The sequence below is a fragment of the Parasteatoda tepidariorum genome, chromosome 11 (genome assembly GCF_982258835.1).
Source record: "Parasteatoda tepidariorum strain Cologne lab strain chromosome 11, Ptep-v5.0, whole genome shotgun sequence".
Lineage (NCBI taxonomy): Eukaryota > Metazoa > Arthropoda > Arachnida > Araneae > Theridiidae > Parasteatoda > Parasteatoda tepidariorum.
The window spans coordinates 74316304-74331081 of NC_141765.1; the positions used below are offsets into that span (position 1 = coordinate 74316304).

The 14778-nt window shown below is 28.5% G+C and overlaps 1 protein-coding gene across 1 annotated transcript in view; it reads right to left on the bottom strand.

Moving 5' to 3' along the window:
- Nucleotides 1-14778, bottom strand: part of LOC107436388 (TBC1 domain family member 1) — a 90556-nt gene that overhangs the window by 45304 nt on the left and 30474 nt on the right. The window contains exons 7-9 of the mRNA XM_016048090.5: nucleotides 12700-12791; nucleotides 11465-11581; nucleotides 3638-3730 (exon numbers count right to left, since the gene is read on the bottom strand). Of these exons, the coding sequence (XP_015903576.2) occupies nucleotides 3638-3730; nucleotides 11465-11581; nucleotides 12700-12791 (302 nt within the window). The remainder of the gene's footprint in view (nucleotides 1-3637; nucleotides 3731-11464; nucleotides 11582-12699; nucleotides 12792-14778) is intronic.

Genomic DNA, 14778 nt, shown 5'->3' on the forward strand with positions numbered 1-14778 from the left:
ATTGCCTCTTTCTTCAAAACAATTAATAGCGGGAGAAAAGTTAAAAGAGATTGGTTGGCTTATACTGAAGCCAACAATTTATTGTACTGTTACGTCTGTAAATTATTTTCCAAGCAAACAACACTAATGACAAAAGGGACAAATGATTGTTAAAATGTACATAAAAAATTGTCAGAGCATGAAAACTCCTGTGACCACATTAACTCCATTTTAATTATTATAACAAGATCTAAAATTACCATGCATTGAAACTGAACTGGAGAAAAATTTATAAGTGAAAAAAAATATTGGAGGGAAGTACTTAAGCGTGTGGTAATGAGAATCAAATTTATTTATTCATACTCTTTAGAGTTTCATGGTAAAAATGAAGTTCGATCCCTTTATGCGGGAACACATGAAAAATATGCAAACTGCAGCACCGGTACTATAAACTATTTGTCGTCTACAATATGTGATTAATTTATTTCTATTATATCGAAAGATTTACAACTCACAATAGTGAACGAAATAAGAGAAGCCAAATTTTACTCTCTAATTATTGATTCAACACCTGATATATCTTACGTAGATCAGCTGACCGTCATTATTCGCTATGTTCTTCCAAGTGGTATAAAAGAGAGATTTTTGGGATTTCTACCTATATTTCTCATACTAGTGAAAACTTGGAGAAAGTTATTTTAGAATTTTTAAATAATATAGATTAAGACATCACTAACTGTCGGGGACAGAGTTATGATAATGGGTTTAATATGTCATATTTAATAAATACATAAGGGACTCTAATCCAGAATAAAACAACATATTTTTTCTGCCCATTTTATATCATGCGTAAATCACTCATTAAACTTAGTTAGAAACGCTGCCGCCGAAAGTTGCATGGAAATGACCACTTTTTTCAATATCGTTCAGGAATCGTACATATTTTTTTCAAGTTCTACACATAGGTGGAATACATTACAAAAATTTTGTAAAAGCAAACACTTGAGTATTAAACCTATTTGTGACACCAGGTGGTCTGCTCATTCCGATGCTGTGAAATCCTTAAAGGAAAATTATGAAGAAATTAAACATTGTTAACAGCATTTTTCCTCAAACAAAGATGAAAAAACAATAAACAAGGTCCGAAGCTGCCGATTTAAATAAAAAAAAACTTGATACATTTGAGTATGTACTGTTACTTACTATATGGGAAAAGATTTTAGAGAGAATAGATGCTTCAAACAAGACTCTTCAATAAAAAGATGAATCCCTAAATACAGCAGTTTTAATATATGATTCATTGATGGATTTCATACAAACAGTTAGAGATGATTTTGACAATTTAGAAAAAGAAGCAGAAAAAGTTAAAGATATTGCATATACTAATGATTTCAACATTCCCTAATTTAAACATAATTCTGAGAATTTATTTAACCCTTCCAATAAGCAATGCAAGCGGTGAAAGATCATTCTCAGTAATGGCCAGAATAAAAAAAAATTTAAGATACACATTAGGCCAACAAAAACTAAATAATTAATCATTACTTTATATAGAATAAGAGTTATTAAATAATTGACGAGTTTGCAGAATTAAAAGTGAGAAAAAAGGCAATATAACTAATCAATCTGGGTATATTTGTTTCAGTATTATTGTTTGTTTTAATAAATTATACTTATGTTTGTTTGTTTTAATAAATTATGTTTATTTAATTTTTGTACATGTATATCATTTTTTTCCTTTTTCTCTTCTTGGAATCCGATAATTAAATAGAACTACATACTATATGCTTTAAAACCAAACGCAAAGTATGTGTCATGACAGAAAAATAGGCCCAGAATTACAAGGTTGCCTAGGGCCCTCGTTAGTCTTAGTCCGCTACTGTACCCTCTTAGGCCATCTCTAAGCACGAATGCATTACAGTTTAGCAAGTCTCTTATGATCTACTGAAGGAATCTTGTTCCACAGCTAAATAGACTCAACTCGGAGGCTGCCCAAGTTTCTGTCTCAACTAGTCGCAGATGTGCTCGTTCAGTAGAGATTGAGCAGGTAAGGAAAGGGTGATAGTGTGATCGAGGAATTCCTGAGACACCCTTGCCATATGTAGCCAAGCATTGTCGTGTTGAAAATTGGCAACAGGGAGTCCTGCCATTAAGTGATAACACATGTGGCTAAAGGATGTCACGAATACACCAGTGGGCTGTCATGGCACCATGGATTAAAGTGATATTGTGTTATACGCAATGGCACTTCATACCATCACACCAGCTGTACACACTTCGGAAGCAGTCCAATCCCATCGAGAGAAACACCACTCTAAATGAAGGCAGCGTTGTATGGGTGTCAAGCCTGCCTACCCTATACAGCAGCACACCACTTAACATGTGTTGCCACTCACGGTAGGGCTCCCAGGAGCCGTTTTTCAACAAACAATGCTCCGCCACACACCAAGTGTGTCCCAGGAATGTTGCTGTCACATTACCACCCTCTCATGGCCTGCTCGATCCCCAGATTTGTAGCTGAATTTCATAAGGGACTCCTATTGCATCCTACAATAGCACCAGAGGTGGTCCAAGAGGGTACAAAACAAGTTTGGGAAGTTTTTGCCGAGGTGGTTAAAACCACTTGTAGAAACCGGTTAAAACTGGCATGGCAGAAACCCTTTTCTGCCGCATTTGTGGCAGAAACTGGCAGAAATTCAGAAAATGACATAAAAGTAAGTACTGAGATTGACATACAATGGATAATTCATAGAAAAAACAATTAAATGTTAAACAAAGTGCAATTTATTTACAAAATTATCACCATTCAATATAAAATATTACACTGTTTGCACTCTGCAGCAATCTGTATCAAAAGACAAGTTTTGATGCAGTTTCTAAACCAAAACAGTTTCTCAATTTGCTATGCACGAACGAGAAATTTGAGAAGAGTCCAGCAGAACAAGCAGGCATTACCATCTAGGAACAAGCAAGATTTGAGAAACTTTCATCTATTGCATATTTTTTTAAAACTGGACCACCATGTAGAAGCTGGGGTAGTTGTCAAAACTTGACTCGAAAAATAAGTTTCAGGAAATGGGTCCGATTTGTTTTGCAAAGCTAGGATATAAGGTACAAAATCTGGGTAAATATTGGCGAGTAAACTTCTGGCACTTTCTTCTTGAGCACATGATAATTTCAATCCCAAATACTTTGGATGCAGCATATAAGCTGGCAAATGATAATCAGTAACTGCCAAATATCACAAGCATCTTTTGCGAATTAAAAAGTTTGCTACAGTTACATGGAGTTACATTTTTCAGTTTACTTAAACAAATGTCATTAAGCAATTACTAGAACTAATATAGACGTTTTTTAGTTTCTGCCAGTTTTTACCGGTTATAGCCAGTTTCTGCCACTGGCATGGCAAAAGCCAGTTTCTGCCAGCAAAAAGCCAACCCTGGTACAAAAACCTCCGTTCATTTGCATTTTTTTTAAACAAATGATAATTTTGCTTTGTTTTTTTTATAATTTACTTACATTTATGTTGTACATGTGTATGTAGAATTTCGTTTCATTCTGACATAGTACACTAATTTTCATGACTATGAGTACATATAACGTTTTCTATGAAGAAAATTTTATACATATAAAAACAATGACTGTTACTTTTTTTTACCTTTAAAAATGTTTCAAGAGAACTGGATAAGGATTTTCTTGCCTTTTCCCGCAAAGAATCTAATTTTGTGCTTTTTTCTTTAAGTAGAGTTGGCTGGAAAAAAAATTACAATATACTATCATAGAGCAACAAATATTACTGAAAATAAAAACATAGTAAAATATATTTCTGTGATCAAACTTTAACATAAATACATTAACAAAATGAACTAGAAGAGAATGTTGTTGTTCATTTACGTCGCACTAGAGCTGCACAATGGGTTATTGGCGACGAATTAGAAGAGAAACTTGAATACCTATACCTGACAACACAGCAAAAGACAATTTCATCATATACAAAAATGAAACCATGTAAGTAACAACAAAAAAATATATAGAAGTTTAAACAATGATCACTTATTGATAATTGATCACTTATAAAAGCATTGGTATTTAAATTTGAATTATTTATAAGGCAAAATTATGTGTATTTTACACAAAAGTATAATAAAGACTAAATAAATACAATTGCATTGGTAAAATAATTAAAACAATAAAATGAGCAGGATAATTAAAAGCAAAAGGAACTTAAAGAGAGTGTATATAAAAGTGAATGGACAATTACAGTCAATTTTTTTTTAAAGTTTAATGCAATCAGAATCCTTCAAAACTCCCAGAAAACATTTTATTACTTTCCTAAGAAGGCTATTTATTTAGTAATTTTTAATCAAAAAACCCTTACTTTCGTTTTCACCTGAAACAGGGAGTCACAAGATTATTCACGAACTGGCGTCACACGTGTCCATCTGCCGTTCACTTATAATCGGTGTGCTATGAAAGCCAATATGTTCTTGCTTTCGTTTGAATTTTCGTAATTAAATACAACTACTTCAGATGGTCAATAACTATCTGTATAAAAAATTGCACCCTAGTGTCGCTTAATAAAAATGTGGGTTTAATATAGCGTATTTTTATAATGTTAAATTTCAATGGTACCCACTGAAACATTGTTAATAGTTGACGAAATTTTCTAGCTTTAAAGATTTAAGATTTTTTATTTCAATAAAAAAAAGTGTATGGTTTTGCTTATTAAATGATGCATTATAAATACAAAATAATTTTGTTTTTTCATTTTTTTAACCATATTAATCTAAATTTTAATGTATAATTCAAATTCATTTCGAAGATTTATTTTCATCTTAAGTGAAAGAAATGTTGGATAATTTTTTTATGTAGAATAAATAGTTTTAGATTTTAAAATGTAGGAAAGCTAAAGTTATTGATAATTTTTATTTATTTATTCCAGCGTGAATTCAAAGCATGTAATTATCTTCAGTATAGCAGTAGCCTTTTAAAAAACTTGTGATCTCAGCAAAACTTTGAATTCATTCTTTCAACAAAAAAATTTAAAGTTCCTATCTCAGAAATAACTAAAATACTTTAGATTCTACACACAGAATTCTTTCTTTAAGATTTATGATTTTTTTACTCATTTAAAATGAGCACTGTCTAATGTTAACTAAGGTAAATGAGGTTTAGACTTATTATCCCTTATCCACAAATATGAGAGACCACTACATTTCTTCAATATCATTCATACAAGCATAGAGTGAAAGAAATTTTCAGGGGGAGTATAAGTGTTTTTATTTTTTTTATAAAAAAAAAGAGCATTTTAAGTCAACTAAAATTTCATGCATTTTACACAATAGAATAGTTTTTTTAAAAAATTAAAACTCTATACAAGAGGTACACAAGAAAAAGGTATTAAAAATGTCTAAGATTGATTTCCTGTATTTATCATAGCATTAGTAATAATTCTCATATTAGGGGAAAAAATTCCCCCAGGAGAGAACAAATTCTGTCATTTTCGTGCAAAAGGCATATTGTTAATAATGACGACTAGTCTTATTCTTCATATTTTTATGTTAGAAAATGACATTTTATATACAAAAAAAGCATCCTCAAAATATTAGGGTAGTTGCCACCTGGAGAATACAATCCTAAAAGTTTAGCCAGGAGAGTGGTTGAAAGTTTTGACCTCATAATGTTAATTTCATTCTTAATGTATTCTGACACATGTTTCGAACTATTTAAGCAACTCAAACAACTTTTGCACACAATTGTAAAGCTCACTCCGCCAAAGAAAAATCCATGCAAAAGAAGTTTACTCATTTTAAGAATTATTTATTATTTTGTCTAATTTTATTAATAACGGTTGAAAATTGCTTTATTTTGTAACAGGGTTGGCACAATTTAAACCACTTGGTTAAAATTGATTTTAATGACCTGATTTATTTTTTTTTAAATCATTGATTTAAATCAACTGCTTTTTTAAATCCTATTAATTCAAACAAACTGAATTTTCTTTTAAAAAAATATTAATTTAAATGTAAGATATTTTTTGATCAATATAATTCATAAATCCATTATTTAGAGCATTGGTTCTCAACAGGGGCGATACCGCCCCCTGGGGGCCTTGGGAGTATGCTGAGGGGCTGTGAAGTTGTTTTGGGCGATAGGGGGGCGTTGGGTATGTTTTGGGCTGTAGGGGGGTGATGAGCATGTTTTGTCATTCAAATTTAATTTTAAAACTTACAAATAAAGTTATTAAATTAAGATTTATTTAATAAATAAAATTAATCTAAAATTAATATTAAAAAAAAGATTAAATTAATATAATAAATAAGGATTATCCAATACATGATTTGTACCAGCAATAAAACGAACTTATACGACACCTATTCTCCTATCCGAACCAACACAGCTCAGCGCATGAGTCAGTAGTTTTTGCCTCTGAATCATTCAAGTCATTTAGTGGAAATTGAAGTGCACGCACTTTCAGTATGAATTTTTGATTCGACCCGTGTTTCTTATAATGGTTTTCGTTAGCTTCGTTACGATTTTTTCTCCAGTTTCGATTGGATCTCATAGTTCACTTGGCTAGGTACGTGCGCGAATTAGTTCCTTATCATAAATTATTTATTAATTTTGAGAAATAGTTGATTTTCTTTCATCCTTTGTATTTTGCTGCCACCATCAATGTCGGTTAACAAAAAGAAGTGCCATCAATACAGTGCCAAGTATTTGTTTGAAGTTGAGATCTGTTCAATCACTGTTGAACTCTCAACTACCCATGTGTTTACTTTGTAATAAAGTTTTATCTAATGAGGTAATGAAATCTTACCGCTAGCAGGAGCATTTGCAAAAAACTCATCCTGACAAACAAATTAAAGGTTTGTCATTTTTCATGAACATCTTTTCTCACGTTTCTGAAGGCACCTTTGGTCTCAGGGTTACTAGCAACCTCATCACAAAAATACGACGATGGTTTGATAGCTTCTTATAATATATCAAAATTTATTGCTAAATCTGGGAAAGCTCATACCATCGAAGCAGAGTTGATACTGACGGTCGTCAAGGAAGTTTTAGAAACAGTTTTATACCATCCAGCCGCACCCACTGTAATAAAAAAAATATCCCATAAGCAACGATGCAGTGCCGTGACGAAATGATGAGATGACTGAAGACAATGAAATTTCTTTATGCAAACTTTTGATATCCAACGAATTTACCTTCAAGTTGATGAATAAACTTTGCCAGGTAATGTAGGCTTTACAGTAGGCATAGGTTCGGTTTGTAAAAGTAGGAAAAATTATTCAAGAGATGCTTTTGGCAAGAAGCTTGATTATAGATATCAAAGGTAAATCTATTTTTAACACTCTCAAAAATTATTTTAAAGAGAAAAACATTCCTCTTGCGAATAAAATGTCTATTGCCACTGATAGGCTCCTGCAATGGTGGATCGACATTGCCCTTTTGAAAAGGGAGGTACCTGATATTTTAGCTGTTCACTGCGTGATTCACAGATAGCATTTAGTAGGAAAAATCTCAGCGACCGTTTGTATCAATCATTGCAATATGCCATGTCTGCTGTGAACAAAATTCACAGTAATGCTCTCTACGATTCAGACAGCTGTGTAAGAAAAACAATGAAGAATTCAATCGCTTGCTACTATTCACCGAGATTCTCTGGCTTTCCAAAAGCTTTAATCTCAATAGATATTGAATACTCAAAGAATCTTTTCGACTCTTTGCTCGAGTTCCTCGGAAACAGAGATGTATCTCTGAGAGACAGATTGCTAGAATTTAAGAGACTTTGGCAGATTTATCTGAAAAATTCAAGGGTGATAATTTACATCTTCAAGACAACGAGCTCAAATTGATCCCTACAAAATCAGTTATTTCTGTCTTCTTAAAAAACTCATTTTGTGGAAGCAGAATTTTGGTTGGAATGAGTTCAGCCATGCAGGCGAAATTTGTTCTGATGATTCACAAGAATATTGTCAACACCTTGACTTTTTGCACATGGACTTTTCTGGCCGTTTTAAAGATGTTTTACTCCCTAGAAGTGCCTCAATGGGTTTATGGGTTCTGAACCCTTTTGTGAATATTGAAACAGCAGAGGTTCAGATTTTGTCGAACTTTCAACTAATGAAACTTTGAAATTGTGATCGTCTCACAGAATTTTTGCTTAAAGGTTGCATCAGTTGTCTCTATCCTGGACTGTAGACTATCGTTAAAATTTTTTTTAATTGCATTCCCTTCCTCCTAACTTGTCGAACAAGGATTCAGTACTGTTACAGATCTCGTCACAAAAAGGAGAAATCGACTCGAAAATATGCAACGACGGGATCTGCGTCTTCATCTCACTAAAAGTATTGAACCGACCTTTAAAAAATTGGTTCTGAACCATTAAGTACAATCATCCTACCAACATAGTTATTAAATGTTTCGTTGATACTACTTTTTATATTTTGGGTGCTTTTTTAATTATCTAATTAAGAATAAATTATTTTTTTAAGCGTAGGTTTCCTTGTTGTATTTTTTTTTTCATTCAACCTATTTATTTTGATCATAACAAATAAACTGCATTTACCTGCAGTGAGAAAATTATTGAGTTAATGTACACATTTTTTTTTAAAAACCAAACAAATTTAAAGCGTAAAAAATTGCTTAAAGATGTTACTCCCTATAATTCAGCTTACCTCCCTCCGTCCTCATACTCTAAATAACTGAATTTTCATGAAGGGGGCGTTTAAATGTTTTTTGTTCCTTAAGGGGACGGCAACGTTAAAAAGGTTGAGAATCAATGATTTAGAGTGTGATCTTTTAATAAGTCTGATATCAGTAAATATGAAGGTTTTTTTTACTAAGAAATAATAAAAGGGATATGCATGTAAATTATTAAATTTAAATACATATCCCTTTCATTAAAAAAAGCATTGATTTAAATGAACTGATTTTTTTAAAAAAATACTAAGTATAAAAAAAAATAATAAAACTAAACATGGATAAGCGTGGCATTAAACTTCTAAAATTAAATATTTCAATGTAATATTGTATGTAAAATAATTCGCTGGAAGAAAAAAACATATTTCAACTTTACCTATTTAGTTCCATGCTTATTTAAATGCATTGTTTTTAAAACTTATTTAATGTATAGTTTATGTACATCAAGACTTGTTCTACCCGAAGTAACTAAAAATAATTATTTTTTTCAGTCATATTTTTTTAACTAAATTTACTCTTCAATAAATATCTAATTGACTAATAGTCCTTCAATGTTTAACATTCAATTCATTAATGATTTTATCCATTCAGAGAATAATTGTTAGTAATTAGATAACAATTTAACCCTTTTAGTAAAAAAATTTTAATTAAAATATTGTTTTTTAAAAATATTAAGCATTACTACATTTTATCAAATGCTTTGGTCGGTTAAATGTAATAATCAGAATTAAACTTTAAAAATATCCTATTTAAATCAAATGAATCAGATTTCTTGATCTTTTTAAAAAATATTCTGATTTTTGCCACCCTTCTTTTGTAAGCAATATGGATTTTTATACTTTCTCTGAAAAACTAAAAGGTTAAGCTAAATTAGATTTATAGTTTCTGAGTAACAAATGTCATAAAAGTTGCATTGTTAAATTTCATTGTCTCAAGAACTATTCAATTGATTTTTTTCTAATTTTAGATTTTGTTGGTAAAAATAACATAGTGTAAGATTATATAGATATTTGGTTGCCTTACAGTTCAAAACTTTTTTGACAATTATTAAGTTAAATAAAAAAAAACATTGAATTGTCTTTGGATTAAAGAATTTTACAATTGTGTTACAAAAGTTTTTGATTCTCTTTCCAGAGGTACATAAAAATATGAAAAAGTTGAAATTAACAGATACAAATATTTGACCACTCTCTTGCCAAAACTAAGGGGCCATATTTTCATGACCTTAAATTTTTGGGATGCAAGAATCCAATTTATTTAAAAAGAATATTTAAGTTTATTCAGAGAGAGTACATTTTTGAGTCTGATCTCATTACTTAAAATAGTGTCTTTTCAAGAAAAATAGCAAATTTAACATTAGCCTGTTGAACCATTAAGATTAAATCTTAGTACATGATACAGTACTTAGTATAATGATCTATCAAAAAATATTAATGTGTTCCGTTTCTTATTTTGCCTACTGTACGTTCTAATTTCAATGAATAAATTCGCTATAAAATTGTTTCTAAAACTTTTTCAAAACTACATTATTCCTTTCCAAAGTAAATATTAAAAATTATTCTTATACCAATCATGTTTCCTATCAATTTTCAAATCAGTTAGTTTTAAATGAAATTAATTTAAACAAATTATTACATTATACAATAACATTAGACATAGCCAGTTTATGAAATTTTCTCTGAAAATTCAGGCATCAAATAAATCTGAAAAAAATTTTCAAATTCAAAATAAATAGTAAGTTGTGTGTACAGTTTAAAATTGAGGTTGAAATTTAACAAAATTTTAAAAATCATTTAAGCATTAGTTTTTAAGATATCACTTACATGAAAGTGATGATCATAAAAAAGTTTTGTGAAATTCTAAATAAACTAAACTGATATTTATTTTTTAAAAAATCTTTGCTGGGTTTTAAAAAAGAAATGGCATTAGAAAATTAGAAAAATTTTGAATAAAATCAATAGAAGAGTAGTAATACCCCTTAAAATTCCCCTGAGATTAAGCCTATGTAGTTATATATTGATCTTTGTTGACAATTAAGATCATAACAATTCCCAAAAACATGAAGAATCTGGGCACTACCTCAAAGGTGCAAATTTTCCAAACTAGCTATCAATAATCAGAAGTGCAATAACACAGAAATATAGTTAACAAAGAAATATAGTTAACAAAAGAATGAAATTTAAATAAGCACAATTCTAAAGGGAGGATACAACTTAATTCAATATAGATGTAAAATATTAACAAAATTATGCATGATTTTTACTATTAAATAAAAAGTGTAAAATTTAGGCAAAATTAAAAAATGTCTGAAATTTTATACTTTACAAAATGATAAATTGATTGCTTGGGATCATTGTTTTAGTTTGTAGTTAAATTTCAAATTTGTCTTCATTGTCTGTTTAAAAATAATTTGGTGGAAGCAGGAAAAGTGATATTGTGTTCTTAGCTTTTGTTACTTTTTATTCCATATTTCTATCAAATATTCTAATTTTTATTATTTATTTATTGCTTTTAGAGTTGTTTAAAGTAAAAATAATTATCCTTGATTAGTTGCAAACAACAAAATTTTATAGCTCCTGGTAGTTAAGGGGAGAGGGAATGTATTTTAAACAGATTGACACAAAAATTCTTAAAAACCGTAACTTTTGTTACTTAATCGCAAGACCACAATCTTGACTATGAAATCGTAATAATTGGTACCTCTGCTTGCTTCTCAAACAATTTAGAATTCAGTAAATGTTTGAAAAAATATTTTTAATAGTTAAAATCAAATACTTACTTCATTTTTTAAAGTATTTGATACATGAGAGTGAACTAATTGTTTCTGTTCAGCCATTTCTCTCAAAAGCATAACTAGAACTTCATTTTGTTCTTGAACATCTTCATAAGTCATTTTCTATATAATTACAAATCAGTACTATCTAATTAATTCTACAAAACAAACAAATGATAATTACAAACAAATGATTAATTTCATTAGTAAATTTTATATCTTATTATCAATACCGATAAATAACACATCAAGAGGAAAAAAGTAAAATCAACTTGAATATTATATAATACAGGGCAAGAAATTTCAGTTCTAAAGATACCAACCACATTAAAATTTTTGCTATTTAATACTTTACATTCAAGAAGAATATCAACAATTTTTGAAATATTAATAGATGTATGATGAAAAACTCTTTTTGGTGACCAAAACCAAATATAGAACTTACAAAGAATATAGAACATAAAAATTTATATACTTTTATTGCAAGAAGAGTAATATGTTTAAATTAAAATAAGGCCATCACAAGGTTTTGATGTTTTCAGAAACAATGGTTTCATTAACGAAAAGTGAGTTATATAGCACTTTTTGTTTCAAATTGATGAAAAATGCAGTCACTTGATTTCAAAACACTTCCATGTGCCACAGAATTAAGGCAAGATAATCTAAGCATATATAGTTTAATTTAAAATTCATCATTCAAATATTATGTTTTAACATTAAAATATGATATATATATATTCAGTTACATTTTGTTAAGTATGCTGTATATTATATATGTTGTTATGCATTACATGTTAGATAATGTAACTATGCAGTTAATCTACTCTTAGGAACTTACTCTTTTAGCCATCCTTAGTCTTTCTATGCATGCTTAGAAAAATATAAGAATACAATAAGTGTTCATTTTTAGTTTTAAGAATTTTATATTATCATGCCATTTTAATGAGAGTTTCCTTAAAGTTTTCAAACAGCCACCAATTTATACTTTGCACTTAAATAATTTTGTAAAAATTTTAAAAATGGTATGCTCGTGTAAAAAGTTAATAACCAATATCAATTTTGTATAATAATTTGCTTATGTTCTTGTTTTCAGTTCAAACAATAGACTCACTTTACACTTTTTTTAAAGAATGCCTTAGGTTAAAATTCACTAATTTATTGCAAATTTTTATATATAAAGCACTAATTTATAACACCCTTGTTAACACATAATTCATAACCAAAATTATTTCTGAACTTGCCTGAAACTTCATTATTATTTCTTCCTTTACATTATCAGGTAAAGTTCCTAGTTTTTCTAAAATAATAAGATGAGCTTCTTCTGATGGCATCCCTAAATAAACAAAGGAGTATAGAAAAGAACATTTGTTTAGATGCATATCAAAATAATTTTTTTATAATGTTCTATAATATCAAAATACTCAAAACATATCAAAAGATTACGATTGGAATTATTTCTGCGTATAGAGAGATCTCCCTAAATATCTATCCTAAATTCAAAACCCAAAGAACCCTTTTCAGAGAGGAAGTACCCTGTCCTTTTTAATTCCTAGGGAGAACTCTGTATCAGTAAATAAATTAACAAGGGCTAATAATATTTACCAGGTTTTTCCTATGGTTTCTATCAGTAAAAACCTAGTTTTTACCATGTGTGTCCTGTTAAAAATGGAACTCTGAAAACCAAATCTGTACTGAATTCAACCGTGTAATGAAATTAAGTACAGTCAAGCTCACAAATAACGAGCCTTTACTTAAAGATAACCTGGATTTAAAGAAATCTGAAATATTTGGTTGATACAATGTTAAGTGTATAGGAACAAAGCAAGCTTTTAAAAAGCAAAACTCAAGTTTAAGTGAGCAATATTTTGGTGATTCATAAAATTTGTAAATAATTCCATCTCTCCAGCCTTCTTGGAAAAACTCTATGTTTTTCAGGTTGACAAATTCTTTTTTGATGCTGACAATGTTTTCTGGGCGATGAGTCTTATTCAAAAATTAATAATACAACAAAGAGACAATGCAAATTAACTAACTTCTAAACTGAACAGAAATAAAAATATAAATAAAGTGCTATATTTATAATTTAGTAGGTATAAATGAACTATGTATTATGATTTTTCACAAGCCTGTTTTTGACAAGCACTTGGTTGCAACATGCAAATATTGCAGTCTTTCCAGTTATAATTGAGTTTAACTGTAGTTTAAATTGATTTATTAATAAGCATGCACTGAGCAGATTGAGACATTCATATTGCTGTTTCAAGGTAGATAAATATTGGCTCAATATTTTGAAGTAAATTTTTCAGGAACAACAAATATTGGTATTATATATATATATATATATATATATATATATATATATATATATATATATATATATATATATATATATATATATATTATATATATATATATTATATATATATATATTATATATATATATATATAAATATATATTATATATATATATATATATATATATATATATATATATATATATATATATATATATATATATATATATATTATATATATATATATTATATATATATATATATAAATATATATTATATATATATATATATATATATATATATATATATATATATTATATATATATATATATATATTATATATATTATATATATATATATATATATATATATATATATATATATATATATATATATATATATATTATATATATATATATTATATATATATATATATAAATATATATTATATATATATATATATATATATATATATTATATATATATATATTATATATATATATATATAAATATATATTATATATATATATATATATATATATATATATATATTATATATATAGAGAGAGAGAGAGATATAGATAGATAGATATTGCCTCCTTTTATTGATCAACTTACTATCAATCTATTTTTACAAAAATTATCTTCACAGTTATAAAAGGATACACATAATTTTTTCTTAAAAGGAAAAATCTAACATTTTTATGCCCTGGATCTTTAAAAATTCTGAGAATTGCAATGTTTTCAGAAACACTATCATGGGAGGCATTGTGTTCCTTTTTCCCTTCATGTGAGTGGTTTTTTAATTTGATTTAAGTTATTGACATCTAGAGTCATGTTTTCCCCACATACTAATATTATGCTTATGATTATACATAGCTTATAATTAGAGCATTGCATTTTTTTCTTAATTTTTTGCCCTTGTCTGCCATGCGATACAGTTGATCAAACTTATGACATTATGTTATATGTATTGGAACAGCTTAACTGAGAATAGCAAATATGATTGAATGTTAAAATAAGGAA